This window comes from Limanda limanda, chromosome 3, assembly GCF_963576545.1.
Source record: "Limanda limanda chromosome 3, fLimLim1.1, whole genome shotgun sequence".
Lineage (NCBI taxonomy): Eukaryota > Metazoa > Chordata > Actinopteri > Pleuronectiformes > Pleuronectidae > Limanda > Limanda limanda.
The window spans coordinates 17,918,594-17,932,426 of NC_083638.1; the positions used below are offsets into that span (position 1 = coordinate 17,918,594).

General features: G+C 41.2%; 1 protein-coding gene across 1 annotated transcript in view; it reads left to right on the forward strand.

Annotated features, from left to right (window-relative positions):
• The window catches only part of ush2a (Usher syndrome 2A (autosomal recessive, mild)), a 192,888-nt gene that overhangs the window by 110,606 nt on the left and 68,449 nt on the right, over positions 1-13,833 (forward strand). Inside the window, exons 48-57 of the mRNA XM_061068445.1 lie at positions 707-1,398; positions 1,696-1,865; positions 1,957-2,123; positions 2,247-2,335; positions 5,795-6,129; positions 7,707-7,862; positions 9,569-9,732; positions 10,027-10,236; positions 13,336-13,538; positions 13,633-13,745. Of these exons, the coding sequence (XP_060924428.1) occupies positions 707-1,398; positions 1,696-1,865; positions 1,957-2,123; positions 2,247-2,335; positions 5,795-6,129; positions 7,707-7,862; positions 9,569-9,732; positions 10,027-10,236; positions 13,336-13,538; positions 13,633-13,745 (2,299 nt within the window). The remainder of the gene's footprint in view (positions 1-706; positions 1,399-1,695; positions 1,866-1,956; positions 2,124-2,246; positions 2,336-5,794; positions 6,130-7,706; positions 7,863-9,568; positions 9,733-10,026; positions 10,237-13,335; positions 13,539-13,632; positions 13,746-13,833) is intronic.

Below are 13,833 nucleotides of genomic sequence, written 5' to 3' on the forward strand. Positions count from 1 at the left end.
ACAGGAAACAATGACATTTAATTGGTAATCAAGATTTTGGATCCAGAAGGAGCAGAACTCTGGCGAGCATGGTTTCTCCTTCCTGCCCTTTTCCTATTAAACTATTTTCCCCCCATTTATTTTCTTAATATAATGATGTTTTTACTGTGATAATATTAACACCTTTTTCTCAATTATTTCTCGTTTTTTAGGTTTAGGATTTTAAACAAAACTATGTTATCAAAAGTACAGTTTATATTTTAGACCTTTTTAATTACTAAAATCCATGGTCACATAAATGTGTGTGCACATTGGCCAAAGCCAGGGACGTAATGTTCCCAGCAGCCCAGTGTGGCCGCCACGTCACCTCCTGAATTTGCGGCCGAAAAGAGGAGCGGCCTCTCATTCAAACAGTCACAAGTGCTGCATAAATCCATAAATACAATCTTGGTTGCTCGGGGAGAAATTGAGAAAGAAAGAGCCTTCCCGTGTTAATCCCTTGCATAGGGATGGCAAAATCACTCTTTGTCCTTCTGATGTCATTCTTGATGTTACTCAAATAATTCCTTAGAACAAATCCCCTCACCTCACCTCCTTTTTTTATTTCCCATTCTTTTTATAAGCACGCACACACACACACACACACATAAAGAGTATGTTCATCTTTTGCTTTTTTTATCCTCCTCTCCCCGTTTCTTCATCTCTTCATCATCCTCCTCTTCTGCAGGTCCAGGACCAGTCGTCAGCCCAACGGTGTCAGGCTTTCATCCTCGAAGTGTAACTGTTACCTGGATTCCTCCTTTGCAACCTAATGGCATTATCACCAATTATACCCTCCGTCTTTGGCCCAGCTCTGTCTCTTCTTTAGCTTTCAAACACAGCTCCATCTCCAGAACAACTGTCAACTCCAGCTTGAGTCCGATATCTGGCCTATTGTCCAGCACTGAGGGTGCAGGTGTCCACTCATTTAAAAGCCTCGGGCCAACATCCAGTCTAACCTCCCCTGACTCTAACCACAGCTCTACGTCGACCTTTAACTCAGGCATTAATAGCAGCTCAAGCCCAATCCAAGGCACGAAGCCCAAACTTGTCCCTAAACCCTCCTCTAGCCTGATACCTGTTCCTGCAGGGGAAGGCCATATTAAGTCTTCTCATCTAAGCAATACAAGCCAAGCCACTGAATCCAGTACCACCAGTGTGAACCAAAGACCCGGCCCTTTACTGCAAAGCCCAGAGTACAAGGCCACCAGCTCTAATACTGAAAGTTTTATAACACAAGACCCCTCCCTCAGCCCTATCTCCAGTTCCTTTAGTGGAGTCTCAGATTTAAGACCATTCCCTTTGTCAGTCACTATTCCAGGGAACACCACCAGCTTCACTTTCCACGATCTACTGCCATACCACACCTACAGCCTTCAGGTACTTGTTAGTGAGGCTGAGTTTATTTCTTTATGTTGGCCGGTTGCAGTTACTGGTCCTTACTAGGCCGGGTCTTTAGAATGACGCCAAGCTACAACCAGCCTCGCTAAAGACCAGGTGCAAGACCTGTTGGTGCAACAGGCCCGGGACTTTTTTTTTATGTAATCAGCTACCATTTTGATCACAAATAATAATCATGGTATTCAAATTGTGGAAAGAAAACTGCTATAATTAAAATGCTGACATTTGAAACACTTATCGCATTGTGATATTACAAAAGAAATCTCTAATATCTAGGTGGAAGCCTGCACCAGTGTGGGTTGTTCAATGTCTGGGATGTCTCAGCATTTCCGTACCCTCCCAGCTCCCCCTGAAGGAGTTCCTGCACCTCACCTTTACTCTGACACCCCAACCTCTGTTCTCTTGTCCTGGGGTGCACCAGAGCGGAGCAATGGACCACTGGATCGGTGAGAGATGGTCAAATTTATTTCATATTCTTTTAACTCATATTTGAAATAAAATACTCCATGTGTATCTTGTATCTTTTGTTGGGGTTAGGTGGCTGATTGAGCGTAGAGTCACTGGGACTAAACAAATCTCCACTGTGGGCCACCTCCCACCCGAGTCTCCTCCTCTCTCCTTCCTGGACTCTTCATCAGCTCTTAGTCCCTGGACTAGCTACCAGTATCGACTAGTGCTACATAACCAGGCAGGGAACACCACAGGTAAAGCTTTGATAAAAGCATTAAGTGAAAATAAATTCATCTGACCAAGATGGGACTAATGGAAGTTGTGGAAAAATTGTTTCACGTTAGGATCTTTAACCACAAATGTTTTCATATTTGCAGGACCGTGGGTCAGCATCACTACCAGACCTTCTCGGCCCGCTGGTCTCAGTCCACCGAGGCTGGAGGTCTTGGGACCAGAGTCATTTCAAGTGAGGGCTATTTTTTAGCTACCTACTTTACAATTTGACTAAAAACACATTGGCTTGGTGTGGTAGAGCTTATACTAGCCAATCTTGCCACACTGCTAATTGTTAGTTAATTATAATATCACATATTGAGTTTAAAGGATAGAGGGTCTCTGTATCCGTGAATGAGTTTAGGCTTTATAAAGTTTTTAAGTCTCTTTAAACCGAGAAAAATACGCAAAAAATACAATGCGACGTCAGTGAGGACCTCAGTCACCCTGGGTTTGACAGAATTGGAGAGTAGAAAAGACAAAGCAATGTCAAACTGATTCTTCTGTCTTTTTCTTTTGGGATTTAATGAGTAAGAAAAACACTCAACTCAAGGTCCCCTTCAGAAAATGGGCGGGGCTGTGACCCTGTCTGAGGCAGCTTCCTTCCTGTCGGCCATTTTGAAGGAGGGGCCAGAGTTAAGTTCTAGCGCTGGCTAATCCCACATCAAGCCCCTGAACAAAATATTGTATGCATATCTACACACACACACACACACACACACATACGCATTCACAGGCCTGCACTTATGCTAACTGCAGAAAAATGCTAATGCCTGTCATCATTTAAGAACTGCCCCTGTCATCTCTGCAGCAGCACAGCTTTAGGGGTCATGGGTCCAAGAAGCAAAGTGTTCCTTCCTGGTTGTTGCTAATTGGACAGACAGACAGGCCGCTTCCTGGTTACCAGTTGACCTTGACAACACAGAGGGGATTTTGAGTATCTCCTTCATCCTCAAAATGGTTCATTTTCTCCTCATTGTGGCATAAAACTAATTCCATTATCCAGTTTGTGTTTCATTTTCCATTAGCGTGTTTTGTTCTTTTTTAAATAGAAGCATGGTATCTCTCACTGAGTGGAAAAGTTTGTGATGCAGTAAGAGGCGGAAAATCAGCACATTGATTGTTGCATAACTGTGATGAGAAAAGGAGCCATGCAATTAAGCAGAATGACATCACAGATACAAAATGGATTTCTTTGGGGAAACAAATACCAGTGCACAGAGGTCGAGTACAAAAATATTTCAAAAAAAGACAGCCAATGCATATGACTGCAAGTAAAGGCAACATGTCAATTGACATGGAATTATACATCAGGTGTGAATTATTCAGCCTCATTCACCCATTTTCACCCGTGTTTTGTCAGCAGGATTACTCAAAAAGCACTGAACCCATTTACACTTAACTGAAGGGAAAGGGAAATGAGTCAGATACATTTTTTCTGGAGTCTGGTGTATGTTGGTTGACTTTACAAGGGTTTTCCCTCCTTAAGGATAATTTATGCTGCCTTTACGCCCAAGAAGAGATCTTTCCATTTCAAACGATGTAACCGCCAATGGTCGCATACTTGTATGCGTCCTTTGTGTTGTCATGGTTTCCAAGTGTTACATGCACTAGAGGACAGTGCCGATGATGGAGACGAAGTCTCAACTCAAAAAGTTCCATCATTGTTGAGAGTTCTTTCTTGTGTCTCATGGTTGTCATACTTAAACTGCTGAAACACTGCCCCTATGATCTACTTTGGTACTGCACCGTTTGAGAAGAGGTGCACAAAAACTGACAAAATGAACACAGAGTACGGACAGTAGTACCGACAGTAGGCTCGGTCTGTTTCGGTCTACATATCTAACATTCGGCAAAAATTAGCCTTGAGTCTTCAACCTTGTTAGTTCCTGATCCTCAGCTAGAAGTGATTAGCTTCTCAATCTGACGTGAGGTATTTCTGAAGAGATAGTAAGTGATTTGCAGGTAGTCAGCTAGTTATGCCGAAGGCCTATTGAAGTGAATTGAACTGTTATTGTAATTTGATCTTGATGAGATCTGTGATATGCACCATACCATTTACCAAAAGCAGGAACAGTTTGGTTTCTCTATAAACTTAAGGTCTTGACCTTATTATGTTATGCTTTGGCTCTCAAATCAATTTTGCCATGGACTTTTGTGTGAAGCACTTTGTGACCATGTTTAAATTATAAAGTGCTATACAAATGAAGTTATTATTATTATATTATTGTTAATTCAAAACAAATCAAAGTGATTTATTATTTAGCTTTATCCCAAATCCAGAGAGTTTGTTTGCGGTATGTCGATATAAATTTAGCTTAAAATGAAAGCAATCGCGTTAATGCATGTTCAACTAAATTGTAAAACTGTACTGTCAGCTACAGTGGTTGGCACCTTCTCTGTACCTTGGAGTTTTCTCTCAGTATAATAGCATGGATGCGCAAAGACATCACACACATTGTCTTTCACTCTTAACTTTATCATCTGTCTCTTTCACTCATATACACATATACAAACACACACACACACACACACTCGCAGTGGGCTAGCCTTAGCCTCAGTGCACCGTGTCAGTCCTGGGTCTCCGCTGTCCTCACCATCTACAGATTACATCAGGCTATTCAATCTGTAAATGACTTCCACCACAAAGAACACCCAACACGCACTTTGGGAAATGAGCTACCTAACTCAACTTGACCCTGCCCGTGTGTGTGTGTGTGTGTGTGTGTGTGTGTGTGTGTGTGTGTGTGTGTGTGTGTGTGTGTGTGTGTGTGTGTGTGTGTGTGTGTGTGTGTGTGTGTGTGTGTTTGTCCTGTGTCACCTCTCAGTGTCACTTGTTAAATGAATATCAAGGTTGCATGAGGAATAATTATTCTTGATGTTTATTCATAATACTCTCATCAACATTGACCACTTAATCACCTAAATACTTTGTCTCAACAAGCTCTTAACGTATCACTTATTGTACGTTACCGTTTGTGTTCATAATGTAATTGTGTTAGACACACACAAACACACTAATGTATCTGTGTACGTGCACATAAAGTTTTAGAACTGGCGTTTACCAGACGTGGGTTTGTGTTTGTATGTGGATGTAGAATTTAAAACCTTTATTTTACATAGCTCTGATTCAAATATGTAGAGGTGTGTGTATGTATGTGTGTGTGTGTGTCTGTCTGTCTGTCTGTCTGTGTGTGTGTGAGTCACAGTTACCTTCATCTTCACTCTGAAATGCTGACAGACTGAACTGTTTCCAAATCAGATGCAGCGCTCAACAACAGCAAGCTTTTGTTTTTGCATGCAGCAATTCCATTACCAGCTGCTTTCATTATTTTACCATGGTGTTTGTGCACGTGCACGTGTTTTTGTGGGTGCGTGCGTTTGTGTCCTGTTTTAAAAGGAATCTTCTGCTCAAGTCAAAGTCGGGTTATCTTTTTCCACAAAGGAATTGAACACACATACACACACACACGCATACACATATACATACAAGCATATGCATAAACACACATCAGCCAATCAATGGGATGACCTCTCTTGTATAAATCTTCTGAAGGAATAAGTGAACCAAGCCAAACATTTCTTTGTATTACTCTTATTATTTTTAATGCTGTTTTTAAAATAACTTAAATCTAACACACTTGTGTTCCAGATCACATGGTCGCCTCCTCTCATTCCTAATGGAGAAATTCGTGGTTATGAGATCCGTCTCCCGGAACCCCGTATATTCCATGACAGCGGCAACACATCTGAGCTCAGCGTCACAGTAACAGACCTTATTCCATACAAAAACTATAGTATTACTGTGTTGGCGTGTTCAGAGGGTGATGGACATGTTGGAGGATGTACAGAGAGCCTGCCTACTCCAGCCACCACACCGTCCACAAGCCCTCAAGGCCTTGCACCACTGTCAGTTGTGGCAGTCAGTGAGTCGTTCCTTGCCATTTCCTGGCAACCACCACGCAGGCCCAATGGACCCAACATCAGGTAAAACGATATTACTCAGAAACCACCCAGATGTTGTTTGTAAGGTATTTCTAATCTAAATTGACACATTCAGATAGCATGAGTAGTAGGCCGCACAACTTAGATTCCAAATTGCTGGTCAAACCTAGTTGGTGGAGGAAGTACTCAATCCTTTTACTTACAAGTACAAATACATAGAAGAAAAGTAAAAGTACCACATCAACTTTTGCATTTGAGTAAAAGTAGGTAAGTACCTGCTTTCTGTAGACCATACAGATATTTGCTGATATATGTGGTGGAGTAAAAGTAAGAAAAGTTCCTGAAAATATACAAGTACGATAACAAAGTAAATGTACATTGTTAAGTGATGCAGTAGTGTGACAATTTTCCTTTACTGCATTAAATTTTTATAAAAAAAATGTTGTACATATAATTTAACCAGAATTCTCTTTAATTGTAAAACCTGTCAGTAGCTATTGAGGAAAATTGTTTTGCCTTTGCTTATGAGCCAATCTACTGTCTGAGCCTGTGTGCAGACAGTAGAAGGTAAGAATATGAAGTACACAATGGAAGTGATGAAAAGCATTAAGTGGAAATACTTTTATTATAATTTGTTTAATCAATTATAATCACAACATGTAAATTGTATGTAGATTATATTTACCATTCAACTGCACTTATCTCAACTAGATTCAGTCAGGTTTGCTACTGTTTATCAGTATTTTTTCAATTTTCAATTTCAATTGCACAAGGTTGCTGGAATATAACCAAGACAAGGAAATGCAGGATGATTAGATAATAGCTCGGTACGAGCAGACACTCATCCAAAATCCGTTACTAATTATGAAGACCCAATATGTATGAAGCTCAGTCTGCATTACCAACGCCACTTTACATAATCTGAGCCAACCTTGTGTTTTTATTAATTGGCTATAGTCTACAGTTAAACACCAGACAGCTCAGACTGTAGTTTTCAGCATGTTAATATTAAGAGACACACTGGAGATGTTCAATTGCTGCTCAAAAACGTAGAAAAATAGATAGGAACACGTTAACAAGCTGCTAACATGAATTCCCTGGTAATGAGCTAAGTGCTGTGCATTTTTAATCACTGTGTTCTTGCTCTCGATGCTCATCCCGGTCCGTTTTGTTCCGTCCTATTCTACTCTGTCGGCGATTAGGCCTAAAATAAAGGTCCATTTTCCTGGCAGACGATTAAAATGCATGAGCCCGTCTCTCTGTTCTGCTCTGCTCAGCTCTGTGTGTTTGTCTAAGTGGGTTGGTTAAAAGGCAGCATTAAGCCCTTCTCTTCTGATTACAGCAAAAATTAGCATCACTGTGGGGAGAGGAAAACACAAACCCTGCAGAAAAAAAACAACAGAGGGAGGGGTGCAGGGAGGGAGGGATGAGATACAGTGAGCGCAAAAGAATAGAGATGATGAAAAACAGCAGAAGAGGAGGAAATGAGTGATAAGCAGAAGAGTCAGTTGTGTGTCTGTGTGCTCATACTGCTGCATTTCTGTACATGTGTTGTGTGTTAATGCATTCCTAAACGCCACATGTGCGCGTGTGTTCTTTTATTCAAAACTCCCCTTCAGATACAAGTTGCTCAGACGTAAAACCCACCAGCCCCTGGCCATTGCCACGGTCCCTGCAGTAACATCCGAGTCCCCTCCCCCTGCTGAAGATCTCCATCACTGGCTCCATGTTTACTCCGGCACCAAATTGTTCTACCAAGATAAAGGCCTAAGCAGGTGAGATTACTGAAATGAGCTCTAGAGCAAACGCCGGCGCCGCAGCAGACCGTGTGTGCAGAGCTGATCGGCGAGCTGCCGCTGATGCCGATCTTTTAATACCGCTCAAAGATACATTAAGCAAATATCCCAAAGAATTAAATTGTTTTTCACACAGCGTCCCCTAATCTCAGTTTGGCACTTGGTGGAAGCAGATTTTTTCCCCCTCCTCTCTATGCTTGCTAAACGGCTCTGGGTGTACTCTTTTCACGGTTGTGTCTCTACTTGGCTTTAGTCCAGTAGTAAACTGACAATTGTTTGAACGTGTCAGCACTTTTCACTTGGCTTTTTTCTTTATTATTGATGTCAAAGAAATAAATATGTGAGGAAATAAATAGTTTAAAGACATTGCATGTAATAATTCTTCATTGAAATGTATAAATTACCAGTCCTATGTTTTATATGTTGTTAACTTTGTATATAATCCAAAATGTTTTCAGCAATGTTCAAACCCTGAGAAATCCCCAATTTTATTCAAACTGCTGTCCAGTTCAACAGCTGGCTGGGTTTGTATCGGTCACTTTTAGTGGATCATGTAAAAACATTACCATATCAGTGCACATCATTTGTGGTGAACACAACATTTCCCATGATCCAATGCTGCTTCACAACGTCATCAAACAATTTGTTTTGTTATTGTTTAGAGTAAGATAAACCAGAGGCCTGTACCACGAAGCGAGTTACCCAGAATATCTTTCCGATATCCAGGTGAACTTAATCTAACAATAGCAAACTTGCTAAGCGGTCATCAAAACTGGTTATCAAATCAACCCAGATTTGACTGATCAATATCTGAGCATATGCACATGAAAGGTGAGGGCTGTCTGCTCGAGTCTCAGAGAGAGAGAGAGGGGTGGGGCAGGAAGGGATGGAGGCTGTCACAAGGTAAATCTATATCCTGTTACCAGAAATTTTTAATTTATAGGATAAACCTATAGGGAAGGATAAAAGCCTATTAAAGGAAGTCTTATTACACCACTGCTAACACACCCAGTACATCAATATCAGTAACTCCCACAAGTAAAGCAACGTAGAGTGATGGAGACAGTCTGTGGTACTGTGAGCACATTGTTCCTACGTGTCCGGTTGGTTATGTTCAGTTCCAGCAGCTGACAAAGGTGTATTATTCCCTTTGATGAGGATCTATATCTTTCATTAAGATAGTCAGAGTAGGTAAAGTGATTTTGTCGTTCTCTGAAGACCCTTGTCTTCCTAGGATACTTCTTCACAGGAAGTAATTGGTCAGTGGGCGGAGCTTTTATACAGGTTGGTCTCTTATCTCCAACTAAACCAGAGCAGGTTAGCCGTTCAGCACAAGTTGCCATGGTGATTTTCCCCAATAAGAAGTGAACAAGCTTCATATGACCGGAAATCCCGAACTAAACCTGAAGTTACCCTGATAAGTGCAACTTCTGCTTCGTGGTACAGGCCTCTGGTAGCTGAAGTAAGAATTTAGTTTAAGAACTAACTCCAAAGAAAACCTAATAAGAAATAGGAAATAGATAAAGCCAGACATGACTGAAATAATGATCCCTCTTAACCAACATAAGGGGCAACTCTTTCTTATTTGGAACAATGGCTTACAGTGTCAGTCAGTACTTACAGAGGAGTTTGTATCATGCAGTAGCATTTTTATTTTTTCTAACATAAGTATAATATCTCCACAGATTCACCCGTTACGAGTACCAGTCAGTGGTCCACAATGATGTGGGCTTCTCCTCAGGAGAGGTTGTTACTGCAGTGACCATGGCGGGGGTTCCCCTCCACCCTCCATCTCTATCGGCTCATGCTATCAATCACACCGCAGTACAGGTCGACTGGACACAACCCTGTAAGATTACCCTCCGTCTTAAGCACACACACTCAAACACACAGACACACACACATTGACTCAGTCTTTTCCCATCACAGGTTGTTTTTTCAGAACGGTTTGAAGCTCAAACAGTTTTTCACAAGGACAAAAGAGTAAACACAGACACATTAGATCCACACACAAACATATTCTCATGACATGTTCTGTGAAGATGTTTTTGTCACCTGACATTTATCAAAAAGAAACTCAAAATGATTTTTATTTTGAACTGTCCCTCACTCTTCCTCCCTCTGTCTCCGTTTCTTTTCTCAGCCTTGCAGGACCTGCAGGGAGCGGTGGAGTCATATTTCCTCACAGTAGAGTCTCCCCAGTCAAGTCAAATCTTGGCTTTACCCCCTGAGATCAACTCCACAGTGATAAGTGACCTTTGGCCCAGCAGCACATATCTGGTGTCTTTACAGGTGTCCAACGGAGCACATAACACAACAAGGGCAATAGCTAATGTCACCACAGAGGATGGAGGTATGTGTTAGTTTGTGGGGTTTTGTTGGCAAAAAAGATTTGATTTAAGAAAATGTTTAAAACTTGCATCCTTGCTTTATAGATGTGTGTGTGAGGGTGTGTGGTTGTGCACATAGCGTCATGTACAGTGCATAAATCCGATACATCTAAGAGAGGTGCCTGTGTTAATATGCATTTCCCTGCGTCTCCGTGCTTCACAAGAGATGTTAAACACATCATGTAGCGAGGCATGAAATCAATACAAAGTGTGTGTGAGGCCGATTTAAGGTGTGGCAAAATTGTCATTGGCACCAAACACCGACAAACACACGCCCACACACAACAGTACACACATGCTGTGTTCTACGTGCCAAAGAAGACGACAAACATGGATGTCACCGTGTCTAAAGAAGGCTGTAATTACAAGACTTTACCATGCAATTTCTTAAATAAATAAAAGCCTGTGTAATTTACATATAAATAAATAAAACAAGACAAATATTTCACCAAAAAACGAACAAAAGAAAAACATATCATTATAGCTGCTTTCAGACATGCACTGAACTCCGGATTTCAAAGCTTTTACCTATAAGAACGACGCCAGTCTTGATGTGCAGTAAACAAAAACCTGATGATGTGATTAAACGCAGAAATTAAACATTATGTCCTACCCCATTCATACTGCACCACCCCTCACCTCAACGCTCTGGAGAATCTACTGCTGCGCTGTTTATATGTGAAAGACAAAGTCTAAACCTCATTGTTCAGACATTTTGCTGAGTTCATGTCTGAAAAGCAGCTTGTCACAGTTTTAGCTGTTTCTACGACTGGGAGTCTTTTAGGATGTAAAATCAATAGCTTTAAAGTAAATCACTTCTTAGATCTACTAGTATTTCCCTTTTCAATCAGGGTCAGCTTTTACTGTCTTTAGCCATATGTTTTGCACAGGCTATCATAACTGTCATCTGGTGTCGACTTTCCATTTCATCTTCATCTCTCTGCCCATGTGTCTCAGCATTCAAGGGTTTATCTTTCAAATCACTCTGTGGATTGTTATGTCAGCGGCCTCTCAGTGTGCCTGTTGTTTTTTTGTATCAGACCATCTCTCTGCCCCCCCCCCCCCCAGTTCCTCTTCCGTCTCAGTATAATCATATGTCAGAGGTCTCTTTCTTTCTCTCTAATCTGAGCAGTATAATAAAAAGTGCATTAAAAACATTAGAAAATCATTAGGTGCTAAAGGCAAAGTACGGCTCGTTTAACTGAGAGGGCTCTGGAGGTAATTTCATTATTTTACAGCTATAAGACCGCACACACAGACACACACACACAGACACACATACACCGAGGCCAAATATATTCTAACTTATGCAGCTCAACCCTACCAACCATCCTAACATGGCCTGCAATCTATAGGGCAATGCTAACACATCAGGCCTAATTGGCAAGAAAAATATGTGTGTGTGTGTGTGTGTGTATGAGTGAGAGGGGCTCAGTGTGCAGTATTGCGTTGATAATGCCATCCTGCAGTAAATGAAATGTAGAGCAGTAGGTTGGGTTTAGGTAAGTGCATTGGCAGCAAATGAATTGGGTTAACTTCTCTTAGCTGAGTGCATTTTCACTTAGAATAACAGATGGAGCCCGTACGATCTCCACCACCACGTTCACTATGCGTCTGTGTTTGATTCTCTTCCTCACTGCTTGGTTTCCATTATCATTTGAATTTGTACAGTTAAAATGAACAATACTCTCTGTTCTTTCTACCTCTCTTTGTTATTTAATATGATCCCTTCTCTCTATATTTTCTTTCACAGATTAACTTTGTCCTCTATTTGTCAGATTTTCTGGTGTCCTTCACTGTCTCTGTAATTCACCCCATTAGTTTGCCTCCATATTCCGAACTCATTTCCTATAGGTTACCTCACTCTATTATTTCTATAGCAGTTTGAGTTCAGTATCATCTGTGGATGAAGAGAATTTTCAGTCGGGGAATTAAAGGAATTAGACTGAAGGGACAGTGAAAGACAGAGAGGAGTTAATAACACAACCCACACAGGTAGCGACCGTCTCAATTGAAGATTTACTGTTAACTATTATATGAACAAAATACCACGGAGTGTTGGGGTACATTTACCAGAAAATATTACGAGTATAAAGTCATAATACTTATGAGAAGGAAATTGTTAAATTTGAGGGAGAAAATGTCCTCCTCAACAAAAGAGGCAAGTCTTCTCCAGGTGCTTGTGGTTCTTTTATTGAGTATTGATACTTAAGATAGTGTGGTGTGCCAAAAGATGGAGTAATTCATTATTTGTGTAAACTATTCTGTATAGTGTATCTTTTCCCAAGATGCTTCACGCTCATCATTTCTTCCGTTATGTCTGAATTGTTGTTCCTTATATTCTGTCGTAAGAAAAAGAACCAGCTGATCATAGAGAAAATATTCAAAAAGCACTGAGCTGAGAGAGTTTAGCTAATTCACTAATTCAGCTAAGTCCTCATGTCTCGTACACAAACACACTTGTCTTTGGCTTTACACATAAACACATAGCATCTCTGTCTCTTTCTGCTTCACTCACCCACTCATTCATATACAGTAAAAGTGTGATGCCTGAAATGTTTGTATAGCTGCGTTAAAACCAGAGATCTTCTACTAAACTAACTTTGAAAAGAAGCTTGCATGATGTCCAAAGAATGTAGTACGTGTGTTTTCAAGTGTCCTTACTGCAAACTGGGGACCTCTGAGTGCCGACACGTAGTTTAAACATTTTTTTCTCTGGTTTTATTCTAACTTTTACAAGCCTGTCCTGATGACCACTAATGCGGCACAGTTTAATGGCATGTTAAAGTTTTAGTGATGTGGGTTTTGTGTAAAATAATTCCAAAGCACTGTAGGAGCAGTTATCATGGTGTAAACCTTAACCCTTTAAAAAGATAAAGAGACAAATATCGTCTTTTGCTGCTATGATCTTAAATTACTAACAATGCTGCACTGTAAATGAGGCGGAGGACTCTGGTTTCGTTATGTCTGTGTTTGATGACGATGATGTCTCCAATCTTCAAACTTTTAAAATGTTGTGTTGTTCTTTAATTTTGGGGTCTCTCCTCTCACATGTATCCCAGAGCCAGAGGGGATGTCAGCTCCAGAGGTGGTTCCTGTAGACAGCGCCACAGTGCGGGTGCTTTGGTCCCCTCCTCTACGGCCAAATGGAGCAGTTACTGGTTACTACGTCTATGTCAATGACCGTCTCCACGGCAGTGTAGACAACAGCTCAGGGTCCTACCTGCTGGGAGACCTGCTGCCTTATACGGTCTACAATGTACAGGTACACACACTAAAAACTGCTGACAAGAACGCACACATACACACATAAAAACAATAGAGTCACGTTTTGGTCCGATGTGTCGTGTGGATTTCAGGTGGAGGTGTGCACTGTGTACGCATGTGTCAGAAGTAATGTCACTCAGACGACCACTGTGGAGGACCTGCCTGCTGACCTGGGCACGCCACACGCACAAGTGATCAATCCCAGGTAACACGCAGATGTGCTGCAGATATTTCCTCGGTTATTCTTTCACTTTCCTCAGGCCCCTGCTGGTCTTTATTTTCTGAATGATCAT